This window comes from Hyaena hyaena, unplaced genomic scaffold (assembly GCF_003009895.1).
Source record: "Hyaena hyaena isolate Hyena2069 unplaced genomic scaffold, ASM300989v1 scaffold_191, whole genome shotgun sequence".
Classification (NCBI taxonomy): Eukaryota; Metazoa; Chordata; class Mammalia; order Carnivora; family Hyaenidae; genus Hyaena; species Hyaena hyaena.
This window is the reverse complement of record NW_024080824.1, coordinates 889,850-913,455: the sequence shown is the minus strand read 5'-3', so window position 1 is coordinate 913,455 and position 23,606 is coordinate 889,850. Positions and strand designations below refer to the sequence as shown.

General features: G+C 37.4%; 1 protein-coding gene across 3 annotated transcripts in view; it reads right to left on the bottom strand.

Annotated features, from left to right (window-relative positions):
- UNC5C (unc-5 netrin receptor C) overlaps positions 1-23,606 on the bottom strand; it is a 360,161-nt gene that overhangs the window by 97,889 nt on the left and 238,666 nt on the right. For all 3 annotated transcript variants that reach the window (XM_039241298.1, XM_039241299.1, XM_039241300.1), the window contains exon 4: positions 6,419-6,522. In XM_039241298.1, coding sequence (XP_039097229.1) covers positions 6,419-6,522 — 104 coding nt within the window. The remainder of the gene's footprint in view (positions 1-6,418; positions 6,523-23,606) is intronic.

Genomic DNA, 23,606 nt, shown 5'->3' with positions numbered 1-23,606 from the left:
CCCATCTGTGGAACTTCCTGACCCAAATCTTTTTAAGACTGGCTCTTACCTGTCATTCAGACCACAGCTCACATAGTACCTCCACAGCTAGATTCTCCTTGGACTTTGAAATGACTTCCAATCTCCAAAGTGACTTTCAGTCTCCAATAACCATCAACTTCTCAAATATGACCTTATCTTACTTCTTTTAACTTGCAATTATCTGACAATTCCTTGATCATTTATTTCTATTCTTGTTTAGTCATTTTTTTGTTTTGTTTTGTTTTTACTCGTTAGGGACTTTGGCTAACTTGTATCTTCTGCAACTAGAAGGTTATCCAGCACACAGTGAGGAGACAATAAATATTTCTTGAATCAGTGAATTAATGATTAACAAATAAAGGCTGCATGCTGTGCTAGAGCTCAAAGGAACCACTATATATGCACATGGAGTCAAGCCACAATCTATTACATGTCTAAAAAAAGTTTATCATTTCTTACTGTTTTTTTTAAATGGATACTGGCATCGTTTAATGTTATTATTATTTTTAATTTGGTTTACATGGTTATCTGGGCTTATGGTCAGCTTGCGTATAACTATTAGAGGCAGATATTGGAAGAAAAACATACGAGGTAACCATAATAAAGAGGTGATCTTGGCAACTGTAGATTGAACCAGTGCAAAGCTTGCAAGCTGCCTAGTGGTCAGGGAACCTAATACTTGTGCAAAACTGTTTGCAAGGCTGATAATCAGCTCGTACTAAAAACCCCTTCTTGTTGCTACACACATGCTAGGAGAAAACTCCAACAGATATTACTGGGTGCTGACAGCAGTATCTCTTCAGTTGTATTCAAACTCTTCTCCCTTTCACCTGCGAAGAATATAAAGCACAGCTTGGAAGACAATGCACCTGCATGGAGAGGCATCAACGTAAAATTCCAATTATGAGGGGATGGCAGTGCAACACGCATGCCTCTCATGAAACAAAATGTTCGGCAGCCATATTAGTGATCAATTAGATGGAGCGCCACCTGATGCTGCACATTTGGCGGAGCCTCTAGTGGCCACCCGCTTTCTGCCACAGCAGTATTAGCTTAAAAAAAATAATCCATTCCCTGCTTATCAAGACTAAACTCAGCCAAATAAGCTATTCTTCTGCACTTCAACCCACATTTTCCCACTTGCTAATTAGAGATGCAAATGTTGATAAATAAGAGGACGGCTTCTAAGCACAACTGGGTCAATAAGTTGAACACTGTGTCCTATGCCGCCAATTAAACTCCTATGAGAAATGGCTCAATTATAATTAGAGAAGCAATTATCCCCTTGTTATAGGTGATACAAATCACAGGTTTTAGTGAAAAATTCCGTTTTGCTCCTTCCGCCATGCCAACAAATCTTGTATCTATTGATGTTTTGATCCCAGAACTCTCCAAAAGAGATACTCTGATGAAATAAAGTATCTCTGAGAATATTTCCAGCTCACCATGTGACACAACATTTTGGAGGCATAAACTAAGATGAGCAAGGAGGGATTCATTTTCCAGAGCACTGCCATTATACCACTGGAACACCCAGCACCCATTCATCAGTGTATTCATTTTCTGGCTTGTTTAGGGAGGTGGAGAGGCTTGTCTATTGAAAGGGAGGCAAAATTCCCTCCCAGAAATGTAACAAAAACATTGTATTTTTGGCATGGTCCTAGCAAGGACCACTAAATAGTGGGAATACCAATGTAGAGTGTTTCTGGTGGTTGTTTTTCTTTCTCCCATGTGGTCTACTCTTGGTCTACTCTTAATTATAATATGATTATTATTAACCTGTCCTATACTCCTTGAACTAAAATTAATTCCCAAAGCCCCCCCCCCCCTTTTTCCCTCCCAGTCCTTGTGGGTTGGAACTTTGCTCTCAGGCTTCAGACTAATGAATCCCCTCACCCCACACTGAGTTCTCTCAATAGGGCTGCAACTTCAGGGGTGACAAACCTTCTTTTTGTGGAAAGTTCCACCTCCATTTCCTGAAATGTAGCCATATCCAACAGAGACTCTTTCCTTCATTTAATTAAATATAGTTAGAGAATCTACTAAGTAGATTCAGTCTCTGGGCATTAGAGATAAAACATGAGCAAAATCTCTTTTTGCTCCTTATTTGATCACAGTTTAGTCAGGCAGGCAGAAGAGTAAACAGATACATTTCAACATAAGTAGTAGTTGGAACTATAAAAAAGTCATGGTATATGGGAGCCAATCACATTGGTTCATCCATACCAGGTGCTATGGGATGGCTGAAATAATTCTATATGTGCTGCTAAGTAACTGAGTGCTCCCCTTCTCCATCCCAAGACTGGATGACTCCCTGAAGCACCCTATGATTCAGCAGCTAAAGGGTTTATACCTGATACAGGCAAGGCCTTCAGACTGCCCCGGGGCTAAGGAAGTCATGTAGTTGTTAAATATATTAAATAAAACAGATATAAAGAAAGGACTTGGCAAGGAGACCAGGAGAGGGAGAGCCAAGCTTAGAGCTCTGGAACCCATGTTCTGTATCCTGGGGTGCCCACAACATAATTTTTCTTACCCATAGGGTCGCCACTTAGAGAGATGGAGTATAAGAAACCTAGATTGGCCTCTTCCTCCTCTGAAACTTTGTCACTCTCTTTCTTTTGGCCCTGAAAAGGAGAACTACCAAAAGTAGCCTCATCCCAAATGTCCTCTTTGAAATAAAATATGTAGGCTGATCCAATGTCTTAGGATCATGATGACCAAGTGGACAGCAGTGCCTTCAAAAATTAGACAAAGGACGGCAACTTGTCATGACTTGCTGTAGACAGCTGCATAACAAGTCACTTGTGAAGTAGTTATTTATATAAATAAGGGCTTTTTCTTGTTTGAAGCTTACAATGTGATCTTCATTTGCAGTACTTATGAACTCTGACCAAATCCCTGGCTGGAGAACACAGGAGGGCATATTGGTGATTTTTCATAGGACAGAAGCTTTATGTCTGTGTGCCCCACAGCACCCAGCACAGGTACAATGTGCTTAGTGCCTATTCTGAATTCAAGAGCTTGAATTTAGTCTTCTGTAAATCATTAAGTGATAATATAATAATAGTACTAAAAATGGCTGATGTTTCTTGAGTGTTCTACATGTTCTAAGTGATTTACGTGCATCATCTCATTTAAACTCCAAAACTATACTCTGAATAGATACTATTATTATTATTTCCATATTATAATTCAGAAAACATATATACAGAGACTTGAAACACCTTGCCCAAAGTCAAAGAGTTAACTTTACACCTAGAGTTCTATGAGGAAATTAGTTTAACATTCTGTAATAGAGACCATAGCCAAAATAGGGGATGATATTAAATGTTATTTATGACCTCAGAAATGCCTATATTGTTATTTGTATCAAAAGTGATACCACTGTAATTTAAGATTGGTAGAGTTCTTGGGGCACGGGGTGGCTCAGTTGGTTAAGTGTCCAACTTCAGCTCAGGTCATGATCTCACGTTCGTGGGTTTGAGCCCCGCTTTGGGTTCTGTGCTGACAGCTCAGAGCCTGGAGCTGCTTTGGATTCTGTCTCTGTCTGTCTCTGCCCCTCCCCTGCTCATGTTCTCTCTCTCCCTCTCTCAATCTCAAATATAAATAAAAACATTAAAAAAAATTAAAAAATAGATTGGTAGAGGTCTTTAGAAATTTATTGACTTTTATGGGAAGTTAGAAAATTGTTTCCTCATATTCTGCAAAGAATGTACCTGACTACTTCTTCATTGGAGCTAGACACATGCTTATAAAACAAAGATCAACTGAATTGATCAAGTCATGTATCCATTGGACATTTACCATCCGAGTTTTTTAGAATCACTTGCCTTGGACACAAAAGAAACACAAATTCTTGTCAGTATACCTTCATGATTGACTTTATTTATGGTAAAATGCAAGAGTTTGATCTGTAAGATCAGTATCTCATTCTAAGCTATATTTATGCTTTTAGATTCTTCAAAAAATTTAAATATTAAATAATAAATGCATTTATCATATAATCAAAATAATCTTATAATATTTTAATTTACCAGGTAACATTTCATTCCTCTCTCTCTCTCTTTTTTTTTTTTTTTTTTGTTGTTGTTGCTTATCTGCTCCTCTTAAGCAAATGACTGTTGTAATGTGTCCCATTTAGGCATTTATTAACTTTCTGATCTTGGTGATTCTATGCATATTGGAAAATATCTACCTGGGAGTTCATTAGCCTGCTATTGAGCAGGACTGTTTGATGTCTCTTCCGACTTAAAAAAAAAAGGAGAAAAATGCATTAAATATAGTTCTTTGAATGTTAAATGGGTATATGATTTTTGAGCTTGCCAAGTGTTAATTGGTCTCTTCCCCACTGATGATACAAATAAAATTCACAGCCAATTAGTTTTCAGTCATGAATCTTTACTTCTTGACAAAGTGAACCACTTTGTTGAAGAGACTAAAAAAAAAAAAAATTCCTAGGATCTACTCACTAAAGTCTTGCAGGGACCAGCAATCTGTAGGAAATGCTGGGTAAAAATGAGGCTGTGGACACCCATGTTACTCAGGACATGTTTTGGTCTTTAAGGCAGTTTAATGAAGGTCTGTATTAGAATTTTAAAAATACAATTAAGGAGACAGATGAACTATTATAAGTGAAATAAAATGCTGAATAGGGAAGAGTTGCCTCCTTTCATCACATCATGTAAAGTCTCTGATGCAGTGCTAGAAAGCGCCATGGAATGCGTGTAACAAGGCAAAAAATAGTTCTTTTCTTGCAAAGTAAAATAAAAAGTTTCATGAAGAATACTACTTTGAGGGGCGCCTGGGAGGATCTTTTGGTTAAGCATCCGACTTTGGCTCTGGTCATGATCTCACGGTTCATGGGTTTAAGCCCCGCGTCAGGCTCTGTGCTGACAGCTAGCTCAGAGCCTGGAGCCTGCTTCGGATTCTGTGTCTCCCTCTCTCCCTGACCCTCCCCTGCTCATGCTCTGTTTCTCTCTGTCTCAACAGTAAAGAAACATTAAAAAAAAAAAAAAAAAGGAACACTACTTTGAGTCTTTGCATTGACACCCGGAGAGATATAAATGGCTGTGAGAGAAAAAATGGAGCTGTTTTCTAAGAGCCTTGCCTAAATTTCTTAATTCGCTATTTATAATAATTTGGAAAGAGCAATCAGATGTTAATCTTGTGACGGTGAGATCAGCTAACTGGGCTGGCTCCCACCTTTGCTTCAACTTTCAAAAGACCGAAAACTATGAGATAGCTAATAGTAAGTACATGTTTAACTATGAAACACTTTTTGAACTATATTTTGTCGATAATATTATTTTGCAATTTCATAGATAAGGAGAATTCAAGGCTTATTTTTACAAGAAAATAAATCAGCTGTGCTCATATTCAGGCCCAAATTGCAACAACTAAAAAAATGCCTTTTTCCATACATGCAATAAAAGAGTAATAATTCCAAAGGACTCAATGTAGTTTGGAGGTTAATGAGGAGCAACAGGTTGGCACCTATGTATCAAATTCACGTGTCAAAGTGAAAGTGTTTCTGGGCCCACAGAATACCCAATTAGCTAGGGCAATAGTGTTTGATGCCCATTAGGATGTCTCCTAATAATCATAAAAGGTAACATTCTTGAGAGCTTAGAGTTATTTGTTAATAGATGAAAGATACAGTATTAGACAGTTTTCCTCAACAAATATGCTCTATGATGGCGAATGTCTCAAGGAGGGCAGGCCACTCCGTGGTGGCCATGTAGGCCTATCCCCTGTAGAGAGGCATTTTCAAAGCACACATTTGGTGCTAATGAAAAACATGGTATGTATCTGATTTGTAATACTTTATTAACAGTCAATAGGCTTTATTTTAGGAAAAAAAAATGAAAAAGAAGAGCTTGATAGAAAGCTTATGGTAAGAAACTGACACTTGTTATTTCTCAAACATGTTTTTATTCATGGTGTATAGATATGACCTTTAAATTACATCACAGAACAGGAAATATACATGTGGGGTGCACTGGCTCACACGCGCTTACACACAAGCACTCTCTTTTTACATTTTTTTGCACATTATCAAGAACAAGAATAAAACCAATGGTACTTTATTAAGTCTTATCACCTCTCCATATGATAAGTGCCAGATAAAATAAAGCAATGTTTCTGATTTCTTGAAAGAGAATGACAAAATTAAACCAAGCTGCCTGTGGCTTTGTCCAGTGGGGCATTCTAATTGACTCCCAAGTCATTAATCAGTTCCCAATCAATCTATTTTGCCAGCAGCAGGCAGTTAGGACTCCATTACCACCCATTCATCATGCCATACTCTAATTCACTGCACCATTAGCCATGGATTAGGCCTCCGTTAAAATAACTAAGTGCCAACTGCTAAATGCAAAGAATTGTTGTTACTCACCTCAGCCATTGGGATCCCTTCAGGTGGTCGACACTGGAGCAAGACTTCCTGCTCCAAGGATACTTCCTTTCCCAGGGGTTCCTGCTCAAATGTCTTCCGTAGATCTGGAAAACACAGGTAATAAAATACATGACAAAACTAATAATTAACATTTATTCATTTATGGAAAATGCGATAAAAAATGTTCCAGTTTGGTATGTGTCTTTGTATTTTTTTTTAAATTTTCAATGTTTTATTTATTTTTGAAAGAGAGAGACAGCGTGAACAGGGGAGGGTCAGAGAGAGTGGGAAACATATTTTTAAACAGGCTCCAGGCTCTGAGCTAGCTGTCAGCACAGAGCCCGACACGGGGCTTGAACTCACAAACTGTGAGATCATGACCTGAGATGAAGTAGGACACTTAACCAACTGAGCCACCCATGCGCCCCTGTATCTTTGTATTTTTTTAAACACATGTTGTTAGTACTATACCATAATCTGGGTTATTATATTCTGTGTGGTGAAAAACATGAAATTCAGAGGCTATTAACTGCTTCTACTTTAATCTTTAACGGAATGCTTTGGAGAACCAAATTTTATAAATCAGTGACACCGATTAATTGCATTTCCTTAATATTTCTTGATAATCCAATATGGTGATCACATTTTTTATCAAAAGAGTCCCATTGTCATGATTCTTACACACACACCATCTGCTTTATTTTTCTCTTCATAATAGATACTATTAAAGTTGTAATAACTCTGAGATCTTTTCATCAATAACTCAAAAGGAAGTTTTTGTTTCAGAGGGGAAAACAGAATGCTGGAGTCCTGAAAGAATGAACATAGCTCCCTGAGGTGTCTCAAACACAAGGCAAGGAAAAGAGTAACTATGGGGATGAGTCTAGAAACATCTCAATATGTAATTATGTAGTCATCCTTCAATTAGAATATTAAATGATCATTTCTGCCCAAATATACCAACTGTTTAATTACATATTTATTGAGTTATAGTTACTAAAATATGCAGTAGACTCTTAAAAATTGTTATAGGTGGACATAAACATGATAGAAATCAGTTTGTCATTTTAGGGCACCTGGGTGGCTTAGTCAGTTAAGCATCCGATTCTTGATTTTGGCTCAGGTCATGCTCATGGTTTGTGAGATTACTGAGCCCCGCGTCAGGCTCTGTGTTGACAGCGTGGAGCCTACTTGGGATTCTCTCTCGTCACCTCTCTCTCTCTGCCCCTCCCCAATGTGCACGTATGTGCATGCCCTCTCAAAATCAATAAACATTAAAAAATACCCAAAACTATCGATTAAAAAAAATCAGTTTGCCATTTTAAATACCAAAGTTAAAAAATAAATGATTCAGCCACAGAGCTTTGAAGCAACATTTCAATAAACAAAAAAATCTACTAAACATTTTATTTCACACACGTACAGTTCCAGCTCCTTCCAATGAAAAGTTATTGGAATTTCATCCAGTTGATTTTGATTGTAAATTAGTGCTTCTCTCCTTCCATGCCATGTCTTTGATAAAGATTAAGAATCTGAAAGTACTTGGGGTGCCTGAGTGGCTTAGTCAGTTAGGCGTCCGACTTTCGCTTAGGTCATGATCTCGCGGTTCGTGGGTTCGGGCCCCGCGTCGGGCTCTGTGCTGACTGCCAGCTCAGAGCCTGGAGCCTGTTTCAGTCTGTGACTCCCTCTCTCTCTCTGACCCTCCCCTGCTCACGCTGTCTCTCTCTCTCTCCTAGAAATAAATAAAACATTTAAAAAAAAGAAAAATAAAGAATCTAAAAGTACCATCTTAGCCTACTGAACTATAGGTGGAAACCCAAAAACTCTGGAGGTATATCCCTAATGTCTTTCAAAGAGCTACTAGAAAGCACCATTGGGAAGTATGGACACAGAAAAAAAAAATCCATTATAACATACTTGCTATTTGTTGAATTTCCTGGCATAAGAAATCAAAAGCTTAGGGATTGTAAAAAAATTATGGCTATATGTGAACTGAGGTAAGACAAGAGACTTTCCAAATAGGGACAAAATTTCTGTCAGAAGCCCATTTCTTATTTGATGATGAAGAAATTGAGTGTATTGCAAAAATAAACACTTGAAATCCACAGAGTTTTTAGAACTTATAACTTATCAAAGTCATGTCTTTATTTTACATGCAAGAAACATATCTATCAAATTACTGACAACCTTACAGCAAAGTAATCAATGCTACATTAGAACCTTCTGGGCCTTGATTTATATATATTTTGCTATTACAGACATCCCTTTCACACATCTTTTGGTTAATCTTTGTCCTTCCAACACAAACATTAAAAACTTGTTACTTTCATCTTTTCTTCTTTTTTTTTTAACTCTTTCTTTTCTTACATAGTAGTTTCTTTTGTTTTGGACTCGCGTTAAGATAAAAATTTTGGCAAAATGCCAATACTGATGAAAATAATAGCAGCAATGGGGGTGCCTGAGTGGCTCAGTCGGTTAAGCGTCCGGCTTCGGCTCAGGTCATCCTCTCATGGTTTATGGGTTTGAGCCCTGCATTGGGCTCTGTGCTGACTGCCAGCTCAGAGTCTGGAGTCTGTTTCAGATTCTGTGTCCCCCTCTCTCGCTGACCCTCCCCTGCTCACACTATTTCTCTCTCTCAAAAATAAATAAAACATTAGAAAAAAAAAAAAGAAAACAATAGCAACAATGAACAACTTTTATGGGACAAATGTTCTTAATAAGATATGTCTTGTTTATTAAAAAAATCATTCTGAAAAACTCCCATCTGATGTGGGGTAGGGGGAAGAAATGATGACTGGAATTATTTCTCAAATTAAAGAACTTATTGACTCACTCTTGGTTAAATTAATCAGCACATCACAAAATGAGGGCTAAGAAAAAGAGTGAGGCACATATGTATCCAAATAACTAAAACAAATTATTTCAATATTTAGTAGTATATTCTTTGGTAGATACTAGCTAAGTGCCCAAGATGATAATGTGTAAGATAAAGACTCAAGACTAAAAAGGTAAGCTGAGATCTACTTGTGGAGAGCCTTTCTGCCAGGCTAAGGAATGGCAAACCCTCAAAAGTTTTTAAACAAAGGAAAGAGATTAGAGATCATACTCCCCTCATTGTGACAGATAGATTGAGGTGGTAGTAAAGACATAGAAGATAGTTAGGGACCCATCTGAGTAGATGAGAAGGGATGATGGGGTCTTGAACTCAGCCAGTGATAGTGAGGAGGAGGAAGCAGGAGGAGGAAGAAGAGGAAGCAGATTCTAGAAATGAAAAGATCATACATTTCAGAAGACCCACGTATTTGGAGAGTGCCAGGAGAAGACCCACGTATTTGGAGAGTGCCAGGAGGCAAGAATAATAGTATATTCTTAGCTATTGCAATTGTTAAAATGGTGCCATCACTAGATGAAATGGTACAGAATTAGGAAAGTGAAGAGAAAGATAGTGATGTATTTGGTGTAGGTTCAGTTTGGTGTGTGCAGGATATTCAAATGGAAAGTGCAGTAAATCCAGATCATATTTTCTCAGGCTCAGGACTACTGACTTTTGGGACTGGATAATTTTCTGTTGTCAGGCTGTCTTGTGCATAGCAAGATAAAACTTAGTAGCATCCTTGGAAGTCACCTACCAAAAACCAGGAGCACCCTTTCCAGCCGTGGCAAAATAAATGCCCCCAGGCAGATGCCTAATGTCCCCTGTAGGCAAAATCCACCCACCCCAAGTTGAGACCCACTGGCCTAGAACTTATAAAAAACCTCCTTGTAAGGGATTTGTGCTTCGTTGTCTAGGAGACGGCTGAAGCACGGGAAATAGATTACATCACCAGGAGAAAGACTGTGTATTCAACACACAGGACACCAACATTCAAGAGAAAAAGCTGCCAGCAGAAGGACACGGCATGAACAAAGAGGCAAGAGAGAAACCAAACAGACCTGTGTCAGAGGAACCAAGAGGAGAATAAAGTTTTAACAAGATGAGAGGCCAACAGCACAAATGCCAGGAAGGACTCAGAAGGCGGAAGGAGCCACTAGTTTGGGACACTTAGGTGTGAAGGGCGAATGAAAGCCAATCTGGGTTGATACATGCACAGGAACTGGCAATATGACCATCATGAGCACTTACTGCTCTTTTGCAAAAATTGTATGGCAACAGAAGTCAGCAGCACCATTAAGAGCCAATGGGTTTGAATGCAGCATGCTGTAATTCTTAGGATATAGTGTCGTTTTTGGCATCGTGTTCAAATTCCTGCCATATGAAGGCACTTCTTGTGAGGATCCTTGTTTCCTGAGAATGGTGACCACACATCAGAGGCATGCACTTCGAGAAGACAGGTTTAACTGAGCCATCATGAATACCTTGTAATTATTTTGTTTTAATGGCTTGGCTTTAAACTCCATATAAATTTTATGTAATTTCTCAAATGATCTCACATTTAACCCCCCCACGAGGCAATACTGCTTCCTGCAGAATCCTTTGAATTTCTGCCATAAACCCTCTTTTCTAGCTCTCAGGTTGTGTAATGAGCATAGAATATATGGTGGTTGTCCAGAAGTGCAGCTGCTCCCTTCTGGATGCTTCTGCAAGGGAAGGGAGGTAACATTTTAAGCATATCCTTTATCATTTGCAGAGATGTGATAGAAGGCAGGCAGGATGCCTTGCAGGCAGAGAGAACACAGGGGTGACGAATGAATAAGCATGAAAAACGGACACTTGTCAGCCAGGAATTAGATGTAAAACAGAACGGTTCAGAATAATGTGGGTACTCCTGTCAGGAAAAGAGATGAATTTATGCCCTTAGAAGACCTTTAGGATTCTACATTTCTGTTTTCTTTCCATTAGGTCTAAGGCTGATACTAAAATAAGTATCAAGTCCTTTCATTATAACCTAGATTGCTTTTGCAAAGTCAACTTGGCCTACCTCCGACTTCGTCGTCGATTCTAGTGATTAAAAGAAAACCAGCTTTGTCATATGCATGTATTCTGAGAGATGTTTACTTAAGAGCATGAATATTGGCTTACTAAATCCATACAGCAAAATCCAATTAGCAGACGTGGAATCAGACTTGAAACTATATGGATTTCTATTTACCATTTACACAGTAATCAAAGATAGCCTTTCAGAATACCTACATGCATGGGCACATACGACGTCTCATTTTCTATTGTAGAATCTTGATTCTTTCGATGAATTGTTTTTGCACAATAATAATACTGTGGCTACAAATTATTTATAACGTGGAATACGCTAATTCATGGCATTCTACAAATATGAGCTTTGCTTTTTGGCAATGTGGTAAACAGAAAAGAAGTCTAACTGGGAGTTTGAAGACTGACTTTACCTTTCTCATTTCTAAAATAAAAATAAATTTCTGGATGCTTTCCAAAGTCTCTCTTGCTATATAAAAGGGCCATAATGACTGACTAGACTAAAATTTTAGATATGTGTTTGAGTGGGAAAAAAGTTTTCCTGTGTTGAACATAATACTTCTTGGTTCTGATGGATCTTTAAGGAGCTTTACCAATGATCAGTGTCTACGAGAAACAATAGAAAAAATCATTTTTTTTTATGTTTTTTTTTAATTTATTTCTAGGAGAGAGAGAGAGAGAGACAGCGTGAACAAGGGAGGGTCAGAGAGAGAGGGAGTCACAGACTGAAACAGGCTCCAGGCTCCGAGCTGGCAGTCAGCACAGAGCCCGACGCGGGGCCCGAACCCACGAACCGTGAGGTCATGACCTAAGTGAAAGTCGGACGCTTAACCTACTAAGCCACCCAGGCGCCCCAGAAAAAATCATTTTTAAATAATAGAGGAGTTGGTGAATCTTTGAAGAGAACAGCTTATAATTTTCCCTCAGGACAATTTTCATGGAATTTTTGGATACTTGGATCTACAGGTAGAGATAAGAGTTAGAACACAGGGAAAATGAGAGGTTCCAGATGACTCAGTATTAAAAATACCAGAAAGTTCTTTATACAAATCCAAGGAAGCAATCATAAAAGCCAACTAAAATTAAATCTTGGATGATTGTAAATGCATTGAGAATAACTTCGACAAACTAATTTTCTGTCTCCATGGAGAGATGGGGAGGGAAATGCCTACCCAAAATAGCGTGTAAGAAAGCCCCATCATGTCAATGTGCATATTTATGGAAGGGGCAGAAAATTACATCTCCATTCCTCGAGCAACTTTGCCTGACACTCCAAAAAGGGTGAGTAATGCCTATGATTGAAAAGTCAAGGCTGCACAGGCCATTTTTGAGTATAATGCATCTCATTACCATCCAAGCCCCAGTGATTTTGAAAGGAAACCAAATGAAAATATCAGCAAAAGATGTTCCTGTAGTGTCTGAGTAGGCAGGTTGCTGATATTGTTTTCTTTGAAAAAGATAATATGTCCTTACTCTAAGTTTGTTTTCAATGGTTTGTATTTCTTAAAAAATATTTATTTCCTCAGCAATACTTCTTCATTGTAGAGATTTATTAGAGTAAAATATGTTTTAAAAGGCAAAATCTTGGCAATGTGGTAGACTGACACTATGAAGTAGAGAATTCCCCATAATTTGGCTATTATGTGATAGCACAGGGTACACGTGCCCCTATGAATCAGCACTCCTGTAGCCATTGGATAACATTCCTAGTAGTGCTGGGCCATAGGGTAATTCCATTTTTAATTTTTTGAGGAACCTCCACACTGTTTTCCGGAGTGGCTGCCCCAGTTTGCATTCCCACCAGCAGTGCAAAAGGGTTCCCCTTTCTCCATATCCTTGCCAATATCTGTTGTTTCCAGAGTTGTTAATTTTAGCCATTCTCACCATTGTGAGGTGATATCTCAATGTGGTTTTGATTTGTATTTCCCTGATGATGAGCCATGTTAAATATCTTTTCATGTGTCTGTTGGCCATCTGGATGTCTTCCTTGGAAAAGCGTCTGTTCATATTTTCTGTCCATTTCTTCACCAGATCATTTGTTTTTTGGGTGTTGAGTTTGGTAAGTTCTTTATAGATTTTTGATACTGATCCTATACCCGATATGTCATTTGCAAATATCCTCTTCCATTCTGTTGGCTGCCTTTTAGCTTTGTTGTTTCTATCCTTTTCTGTGCTGAAGCTTATTATCTTGATGAGGTCCCAATAGTTCATTTTTGCCTTTATTTCCCTTGCCTTCAGAGATGTATCAAGTTAAGAAGTTGCTGCGGCCGAAGTCAAAGAGGTTGTTGCCTGTTTTTTCCTGTAGGATTTTGATGATTACCTGTCTCACATTTAGCTCTTTCATTCATTTTGGTTTATTTTTGTCTATGGCATAAGAAAATGATCCAGGTTCATTCTTCTGTATGTTGCTGTCCAGTTCTTCCAGCACCATTTGCTAAAGAGATTGTCTTTTTTCCACTGGACACTCTTTCCTGCTTTATTAAAGATTCGTTGGCCATGCATTTGTGGATCCATTTTTGGGTTCTCTATTCTATTCCATTGGTCTATGTGTCTGTTTTTGTGCCAGTACCACAGGGTCTTGATGATTACAGTTTTGTAGTACAGGCTAAAGCCTAGGATTGCGATGCCTCCAGCTTTGGTTTTCTTTTTCAATAGTACTGTGGCTATTTGGGGTCTTTTGTGGTTCTATACAAATTTTAGGATTGTTTGTTTTGTTCTAGCTCTGTGAAAAATGTTGGTGTTATTTTGATTGGGATAGCACTGAATGATAGATTGCTTTGGGTGGTATTGATATTTTAACAATATTTGTTCTTCCAATCCATGAGCATGGAATGATTTTCCATTTCACTGTATCTTCAATTTCTTTCATAAGCTTTCCAGTTTCCAGTATACAGATCTTTCACCTCTTTGGTTAAGTTTATTCCGAGGTTTTATGATTCTTGGTGCAATTATAAATGAGATCTATTCCTTGATATCTCTTTCTGTTGCTTCATTATTGGTTTATAGAAATGCAACCGATTTCTGTACATTGATTTTATATCCTGAGACTTGGCTGAATTCATGCATCGAATTCTAGTTGTTTTTTGGTGGAGTCTTTCGGGTTTTCCATGTAGAGTATCATGCCATCTGGGAAAAGTGCAAGTTTGACTCCTTCTTTGCCAATTTGGATGTCTTTTATTTCACTTTGTTGTCTGATTGCTGAGGCTAGGACTTCAAACACTATGTTAAACTATATTTGTGAGAGTGGAGATCCCTGTCATATTCCTAATCTTAGGAGAAAACTTCTCAGTTTCTCCCCATTGGGGATGATATTAGCTATGGACCTTCCATTTATGGTTTTTCTATCCTGAGTTTCTTGAAGATTTTATTAAGAAAGGATGCTATATTTTGTCTAATGCTTTTTCTGTATCTATTGACAAGATTGTATGGTTCTTACCCATTCTTCCATTAATGTGATTAAATGCCCATCAATTGATGGATGGATAAATAAGATGTATACATCTATATATGTATATATAAATGTGTATACATATATACACACATCTATATGTGTATATATGTGGGTACATATATGTATACATATATGATGTATGGATACATATATGATGATGGATGGATAAATAAGATGTATACATGTATATATACATATATACATATATAGATGTGTGTATATATATTTATACATATATACATAGATAATAGAATACTGCTTGGCAATGAAAAAGAATGAAATCTTGCCATTTGCAACAATGTGGATGGGACTGGTGAGTATTATGCTAAGTGAAATAAGTCAGTCAGAAAAAGATATATGTTTTAACTCATATGTGGAATTTGAGAAACTTAATAGAAGACCATAGGGGGAAGTAAAGAAAAATATGTTACAAACAGAGGAGGCAAACCATAAGAGACTCTTAAATACAGAGAATAAACTGAGGGTTGATGGAGGTGGGAGTTTCAGGTGAGTGGGGAAAATGGGAGACTGGCATTGAGAAGGGCACTTGTTAGGATGATCACTGGGTGTGTGTGTCAGTGATGAATCATGGGAATTTACTTCTGAAGCCAAGACTACACTGTATATATTGTATGTTAACTAACTTGACAAATTAAATAAATTATTTTAAAAAATATAATCTCTGCTTTTTTGAAACACCAGGCATTGCTAATTTATATTTTAAAAAGCTTATGACTGATTTTCCAATAATAAAGCATCCATTACTTAATAGAAAAAACAGAATTCTCCAATGGGTATCCTTCAATAGACTATTCTGGTGGGAATGAAAATCCTTCAATTCCACAGAACAATAAAATAAATGAAATATTACATTATTACTGTTGGTTGTTTTATTTTTCTATACTTCATAGAGCTTTGTGAATATTAAAATATATTAAATCTGAAAAGGTTTTGAAAGATTATAAAACACAGAACATGTAATAAATTATAACAATTTCTATTATTAATAGAGAGGTCTGGAATGAAAGATGATTACTCATATGAGTAAATTTTCAGCATGTCATTCTCTTGCATACGTTAGCCATATGGTCTATAGATTATAGTATCTAATATTACTTATTGTTCTTTTGAAATTTAACATTTATTGCTATGTTTTTCAAGCTATGTGTCATGACCCTTAGAGGGTTATGAAATCAATTCAGTGGATTAAAAAGCAACATTAAAAATATGAAACTGAATGAATGGAAAATGCCCATACGTATCACACATAATATTGTGTGTATATGTGTATGTGTATGTATGTATATTTGTATTATTATATATCATATATACACACTAACATATGTGTGTATATTTATGTGTATGTATATATGTGTATACATATATATGTATATGCACACACAAACACACATACATATGTGTGTGTATTTCTATGTGTAAGAAGAGCATGATATAAATATATTTTTTATTGTAGGTCACTGTGAAAATCTGAAAGTTCTGGGAGGCAAGATGTCATTTTAGCATAGAGAAAACTGGGTTCAGACCTGACTCTACCACTTAACTAGCTGTGTGGCCTTTAAGTACACTGTTGAATCGCTCCTTGCCTTAGTTTCTTCAGCTGAAAAATGGGCATAATAATTACTATGTTATAGGGTTATATAGGAAGACGTACCTATAAAATTTTAACATTGCTCCTGGGATATACGTGCCCAAAAGATAGTACTCCCCAACCCCACCTTTCCCCACTGTATTAGCAAATTTATTATACTCCATGGATATTGGGTATTATCATTACCAGTCAAAATAAACATAATCAAGTGAGACAAAATAATTATGTGTGCCAGGGGGCTAATTACCGAAGATGATATTTCACAAAGTGAAATCTAGGGACTGCCATGCTGTGCTTGATAACAATGCAGATTTCATACTCAGGTTGGGCCCTGGAATTTTATACTTTTAAATGATGCCACAAGTGTGTTTTATGCTCAGCACTTAAATCTGAGAACCACTTAATGATTGTTGATGATTAACGGAACACCCATGATATGCATGGTGCTGGGCTAGATCTTGTAGGCAGTAGGAGGAAGGCTTTGGGAGGTTGTAGAAACCAAGCAAACCTGCTTCTGCAGTGTGGTTCTTACCACCTGGTTCTTAACGGTCCCTCTATTGGTACTACTACTGAGTGTCAGTAGTGGAAAGCTTTTGTATAGGCTGATGGCTGACAGCGTCTAGCACAGCATTTGAAAGTTCACATGAATCTAAGAACCATGCAGGTGACAATAAATGACAGAAAGTTAGGCACGGTAATTTTTTTTCTTGAAACATGATGCCTACCCAGGCTTTCATTTCTAAATTTTAATAGCGACAAGAATACAAAACAAATCCACTTTACTTTTTACTCTTGCCCCTCAGCAATGAGCTGCATGTTGCCATAAAGGAATGCAGACTCAGTGGCCCACAGGCCCCATATTTCATAGCTAACAAAAGCCAGTACTGTGAATCATTATGTGATTTTTTCCCCCTAATACTATAGGTTTTTAACTGCTTCAAATTTAATCAAGAATTCCTGCATGGGCCAGTATTTTGAGGGCCAAGCCAAAAAGTTGATTAGATATATTGGGCCTATGGACTGCCACTTTGAGATGCTGGTCTAGCAAATTCAGTGATGAGTGTGTCAAAGTTATCTTAATGTTTCTTGTGGCTTCTTTCTTACCTCCGAGACAATCTCTCCCCATAGCTCTCCTCCATTCTGACTTTCAGATGCTTAACTTAACCAAGAAACAGATCTTGGAGGGCAGAGCTCCTTCTGTTAGTAGGATTCCATGTATAATATTTTTTGAATTCACATTTTATAATTGTTAATGTATGTTCCCTTGCCTACTTTCAAAAATAATGTTAGGCAATAAATGTTAGGATTTCAGAATATTAAATAAATGGAAACAATTCCATATTAAATAAATGGAAACTATTAGCACATGAGTTAGGAGAACCAAAAGTTTCCTTGATGGCTGGAAAGACACTTTGTAATTATTTCTGTAATGTTTGATGACTACATAGGATAAATATGTTCCCACATTCTTTTCTGAACCAATGTCTTCATTGTTATGGTTGCTATGTAAACAAAATCCTGAAGCTCTTTCAGGTAAGAAGGAATGTGTCCAGAGTGGTTATGACTTCTTCTCAGCTCTTGTTCTTTAGAGTAGGAATTGCAAATGTGAGGCACCACCGCCTTCTCTTACAATGTAAGTCATTATCTTCTTTTCTGAGGAGTCTGGATTTAGCCTCACTCTTCCTCCCCAGCACAGAACCCTGGGAGGCAATAACTAAGCAGGAGTTAGCATTCAAGATATGTTGCATTTGCAGTCCCAACCTAAAGTTCACTACACAAAGCTTTCTGAGAAGGGGTTTGTCTGCATAGTTATAGCCATCTTTCTATGTCAAACTATATCTATATAGAACTCAAGAACTCAGGAACTGTGAGATCATGACCTGAGCAGAAGTCGATTGCTTTAACTGACTGAGGCACCCAGGTGCCCCAAGTTTCTTTTAAAATATAAAGTAATTAATCTCAGGCAATTGAATGCTATTTTCTTTCATTTTAAAATTCTTTAGGGTCAAATATATCTTGGTGCTTGGTGCTTAGTATATAGGAGATCCTTAAAAAATTTTTATTTGAAATCAGTTTCCAAAATAATCTGGCAAGCCCCTTTACTGAAGATCTGGGAATAATTTCTCTTATGGTAACTATACAAACTCTTTGAAATGACACAGTTCAACCCCTTTACTTTACAGATAATGCATCTAAAACCCTCAGAGGTTAACTTCCTTGTTCAAGTTCGCCAACTATTTATAAGCAGCCTACCCCACTATGTAGGTCTGTTGAAGGAGGGGTACTATATAGTGGTTGTATTTATTTCTTATAGAAATTACCACCAATTTACTGGCTTAAAACCCCAAACATTTATTTTCCCACAGTCTGGAGGCCAGCAATATGCATTCAGTTTCACTGGGCCACAATCAAGGAGGCAGTAAAGCTCTACTGCCTCCAAAAGTTCTCTGGAAGAATCCATAGCTTGCCTCTTCCAGATTCTGTAGCCACCAGCATTCTTGGCTTGTAGAAGCATCACTCCAGTCTCTGCTTCTTCAATCCCACGTTCCCTCCTCTGCTATCTGTGTCAAATCTCTATCTTTTTCTTATGGTGGCATCTGTGATGGCATTTAGGGCCCACGTGGATAATCCTGGATAACTTCTCCCTCTCAATATGGGTAAACACATCTGCAAATTTCGTTTTCCATGTAAGGTAAGGCTTACAGGTTTCAGGGACTAGGATCCTGATGCCTTTGGGACCATTATCCAGCCTACCATGGTGGTAATGATCTTGGATCATCTACCAAGGCAGCTTGGATCTACCTGCCTGACTTTAATCTTGGTCCTGTGTGTACAGAGATTTATGTGCTTTTGTTTCTTCATCTCTAAAATAAGAATAACTACAGTACTTATTTCACGGGGTTACTGTGAAGATCAAATAAAGTAAAACACATAAAAACTCTTAAGAGGACAATGTTATTATCTAAAAGCCCTCTACAAATGTCCTCACCCATACATCCACTCCATCCATCCCCAACTGTCAAAACTTTGACAGAGTTCCTGCTTATACTGATATTTAATTAAATAAATAAATTACTTTGTTTATTTGTTTGCTTATTTCTACCAAGAAGCCATACTCCAAGTATCAGAACTAAGCTTCTTGCTTCTCAAACTAAGTGAGTCTTGACAAAGCAGCTCTTGACCTAGAGAAATTCTGTACTTAGAAGAGGTTCATGCTATGCTTTCTGACATCTTCTGTACCTTCTGACAAAGGTCTGTCTTTGCATCAAGCAAATGCAGCTGCTTTACTATGATTCACATTTTCATACTTTCAGATTTTCAATTAATTCTTTTACACGTTGAATGAACAGAGAGATGCTGAACTTTTTTTTTTAACCTTTATATATTTTTAAAAATTTTTAACATTTGTTTATTTCTGAGAGAGAGGCAGAGCATGAGTGGGGAAGGAGCAGAGAGAGAGGGAGACACAGAATCTGAAGCAGGCTCCAGGCTCCAAGCTGGCAGCACAGAGCCGGATGCAGGGCTCGAACCCACGAACTGCGAGATCATGACCTGAGCCAAAGTTGAATGCTTAACCGACTGAGCCACCCAGAAGCCTCTAACTTTTAAAAATTTTGTTTTAATGTACTTTCAAACTGCTCCTCCAGTGAATAAGATAATTCTATGGTCACATATAGTCATAATACTTGTGTTCTTAGAAGGAAAAGAAGTATCTTCCAATAATGATAAAAGGCACTAATTATGTTGTCATAGTAGAGTACCACTTATGCTTAAATCACCAACTCTGGCTGTTAATGGGAAGTAAGTGCTGTGAACTGACCAGTACAGCATATTTTGAGAGAACTAGATTAGTCTTCTGAGCTTGGGACACTTATTAAAAGTAACAAATGCCAACCTTAAGGCCATAGAGCCCTAAACAGTTTGCCATGGTTTTCTTTTTCAAGAATAGATTATCTTATCTTGGCTGGAATTCAAAAAAGTCATGATTTTTTAAAACATATTCAACAACTTTTACCGTGATTTTTAAATGCTAGGACACAATGTCTACAAAATGTGGGATGAAGTTATATTTTCCACTTGCCTTTTCTTCTCAAATATTGTAAAAGATAAAACAAAACAAAAACCAACCAACCAACAAAAATAAATGACATGAAGTTTCATCTATGATTAGGTTGAAAAATCAAACATTGTCACAAGTTTGCTTCAAACTCAGAATTACCATTTCCTAAATAAGTGACTTGGTCAAGTGACTTAAGGCTTTCCCAGTTATTTGCAAAATGTGGATAATGACAGAACCTAGTCATAGAATTACAGGGGGCTTATACCAGAGCTTTATTTTGTAATCTCTTTTTAAAAAAAGGAATGTTTTTGACTACTCTTTGGAATTTACCGTGAATGTTTTCCTAATAGTTCAATCTAAGGATAGAGGAATGATCTTTAAAGAAATCAGCAGAAGGATTATTTTGGCAGTGCCTTCCATTTTACCCAGGGATGGCTATCTCTTACTGCACTGAGGTCATTTTGACAGAGAAATCCTAAGTGAACAAATTCCCTGCAGAAGGGAAACACAATTTCAGCCGTTCTTCTTTATTTCTTGGCTTTGGGGCATTTATAGAACAAACATATTGGTATTCAGTTTTGCTAAAGGGTTTTTTAAAAAATAAATGTTTTAGAGCAAGAACTCCAAATGACATCCATTATAGAAAAGAAGAGGGAAAAAACCCATACAAGCCACTCTTTTATATTCACACTGCATCTTTAGTTTTAGAGAAAAATGATTATATGCCATCACGATATTTTTTAAGGTATGTCTTAGGGATAAATAATAAGAAACATGCCAACTTTATGGATGGGGAACCTGACATATCAAAAAGTTAAGGCTCTTTTCTCAGAGTACAAAGAAATGAACGCAATGATTTCAGACAAGCTTTTCTTGCAAATAAGCAGTTTAGCCGTAAGCTTCCCTTTTCATACAACATAAAACATTACTTTAATGGCATATTTTAGTCCAGTGAGTTACCAGCCCTGCCTATAACACACAGATGGCTGATTTCTCCCAAAACATAACTTATGAGACAGTTTTCTATCAACTGGTTGTCTACCTTGCAGAATAAACATGAGCTGTAAATGTCTACGGATTTGTGGGGCCTCTACGAATCTTGGGAATTTCTGTCCAAATACAATAGCAAAATATGTTTGGAAAAACAGGCTGATGCAATCAGGTATGTGTTACAGTTTTTAATCTTGAAATGGGAACCATATGATGAACTATTTAATAAAACAGTTGAGTTTTATATGAAACAAGAAGAAATTTATTGTTAAAGATTTCTCTCTTACTATCTAAAAATAATCGAAATTGTGCAGTTAATCTTCTCTAATTCAAAATCTGGTCTCTGTGACTTATAAGTGGCTCATTAGGGGGCTTCAATAATTGCACAATGGATCGACTCAAACCACAGTTCAGACATGCATGTTGGTAAACAGGCCATTTTTTCTGGTGTGCTGGCAAACCCGCTGAGCACTACCAAGATATTTGGTGTTAGGCTACCAGTTTCTGTCATGGTATAACCTAAGTCTTTCAGAACACCTGGTTCAAGACATGTATCATTTGGTTAAGTAACTATAATTTAGTATAATTCAGTTTTGTTTCCTGCCAAGTAGACAGGTCAGAAATGGAAAAGTAACATATGAGGCTATGAGCAATGGCTTCTGTGTATATAAGCCAACACAGGAATTCACAAGATTACATATATTTTATTGAAGACACTACTCTCCCAGATCACAGAAATTTCAATTAATTAATTCCTTGAAGAGACATACTGAGTTCCCACACTATGCCGGGCATCATTGAAGGGATTTTGAATTCGTCAGGGAATAAACCAAACAAAAATCTTTGCCCGTGTGGATCTCACTTTCCTAGGGGGTGAAGGAGACAGACCACAACCCATGAACATAAGAAATAAGCAAGAATATAGGAGGTGAGAATTTGATAAGTTCTGTGAAGAAAGTAAGTACAAAAATGTGATGGAGGTTTGCAGGGGGAACACAGAGGCAATCGCTTAGGTTTATCTGATGTCCTTGAACTACTTGGGTATAAAACCATTTTTACTAGAAGAACATATTAGCATTGAATAACATCATCACTTTGTCACATCCTATGCTTTCAGTTTAATTCAATTTCATTCCATTTATTTATGTCTTCAGTTACTTAGCATCAACCATGTGCAAAGCACTATTTTTAGGCATTGGGGGCATAGTGATGAAGAAAATAAAGTGCCTGATCTTGTGAAGCTGACATTCTGGTGGTGGAGACAGTCATCATAAAAGGAAAGAAATAATGATGAAGAGAAATACCCTCAAGAAAAGTAAAGCAGGTTTGGGGTTAGGAGAGTGACAGAATTGGAGTCCATGTGTTTTAGGTAAACTGGTCAGGGTTGACCCCTCTGCAGAGAAATCTGAATGAAAGAAGAAAGTGAGCCCCATTTAAGAGTTGGGAAGACTCTTCCAGGTGGGAAGGAACAGGTATTACAAACAGCCTGTATTTAAAATGAGTGTATTGCATTCAGGAAATTAGGAGACTGGTGTGGTGGGAGCGGACCAAGCAACGGGAGAGGCGGGAACTTGAAGCCTTCTTATACTTCTGCACTAAATAATAGTGAGCTTCTAACATTATGCCTGTGGAAAATAAGAGAGTTTTGTGAACTGCTTCCTGATGTAAACATGACTGTCCTCTCATCTCCTATTTGTACCCAGAGTGCTCGTTAAAAGCCTAGACTCTGTTGTTGGTCAGACCAGCTTCTCCATATACCTGCTGTGAACTCAGGCAGGATTTTTAAACTCCCTTGTTGTCAGTTTTCTCATCTGTAAAATAATGATGAGTATACCCGTCACATGGAATTGTTCCAAGGACTGAATTTAAGTGTTGGTCAAAGGGTATATAGACTTTCAGTTACAAAATGAATACGTTCTGGGGATATTTTTCTGCAGCATGATGACTACAGTTAGTCACATTGTATTATGTGCCTGAAATTTGCTGAGAGAATAGACTTTCCGTGTTTTCACTAAAAAAAAAAAAAAAAAAAAAGTATATAAGGAGAAAGAGTGAAACAGTGCCACCATTTTTACCATTATTCTATAGTACTTCTATCCAGTACCAGCCATGTAAGGCTATCGAGCCATTGATGCGTGGCTAGTCATGATG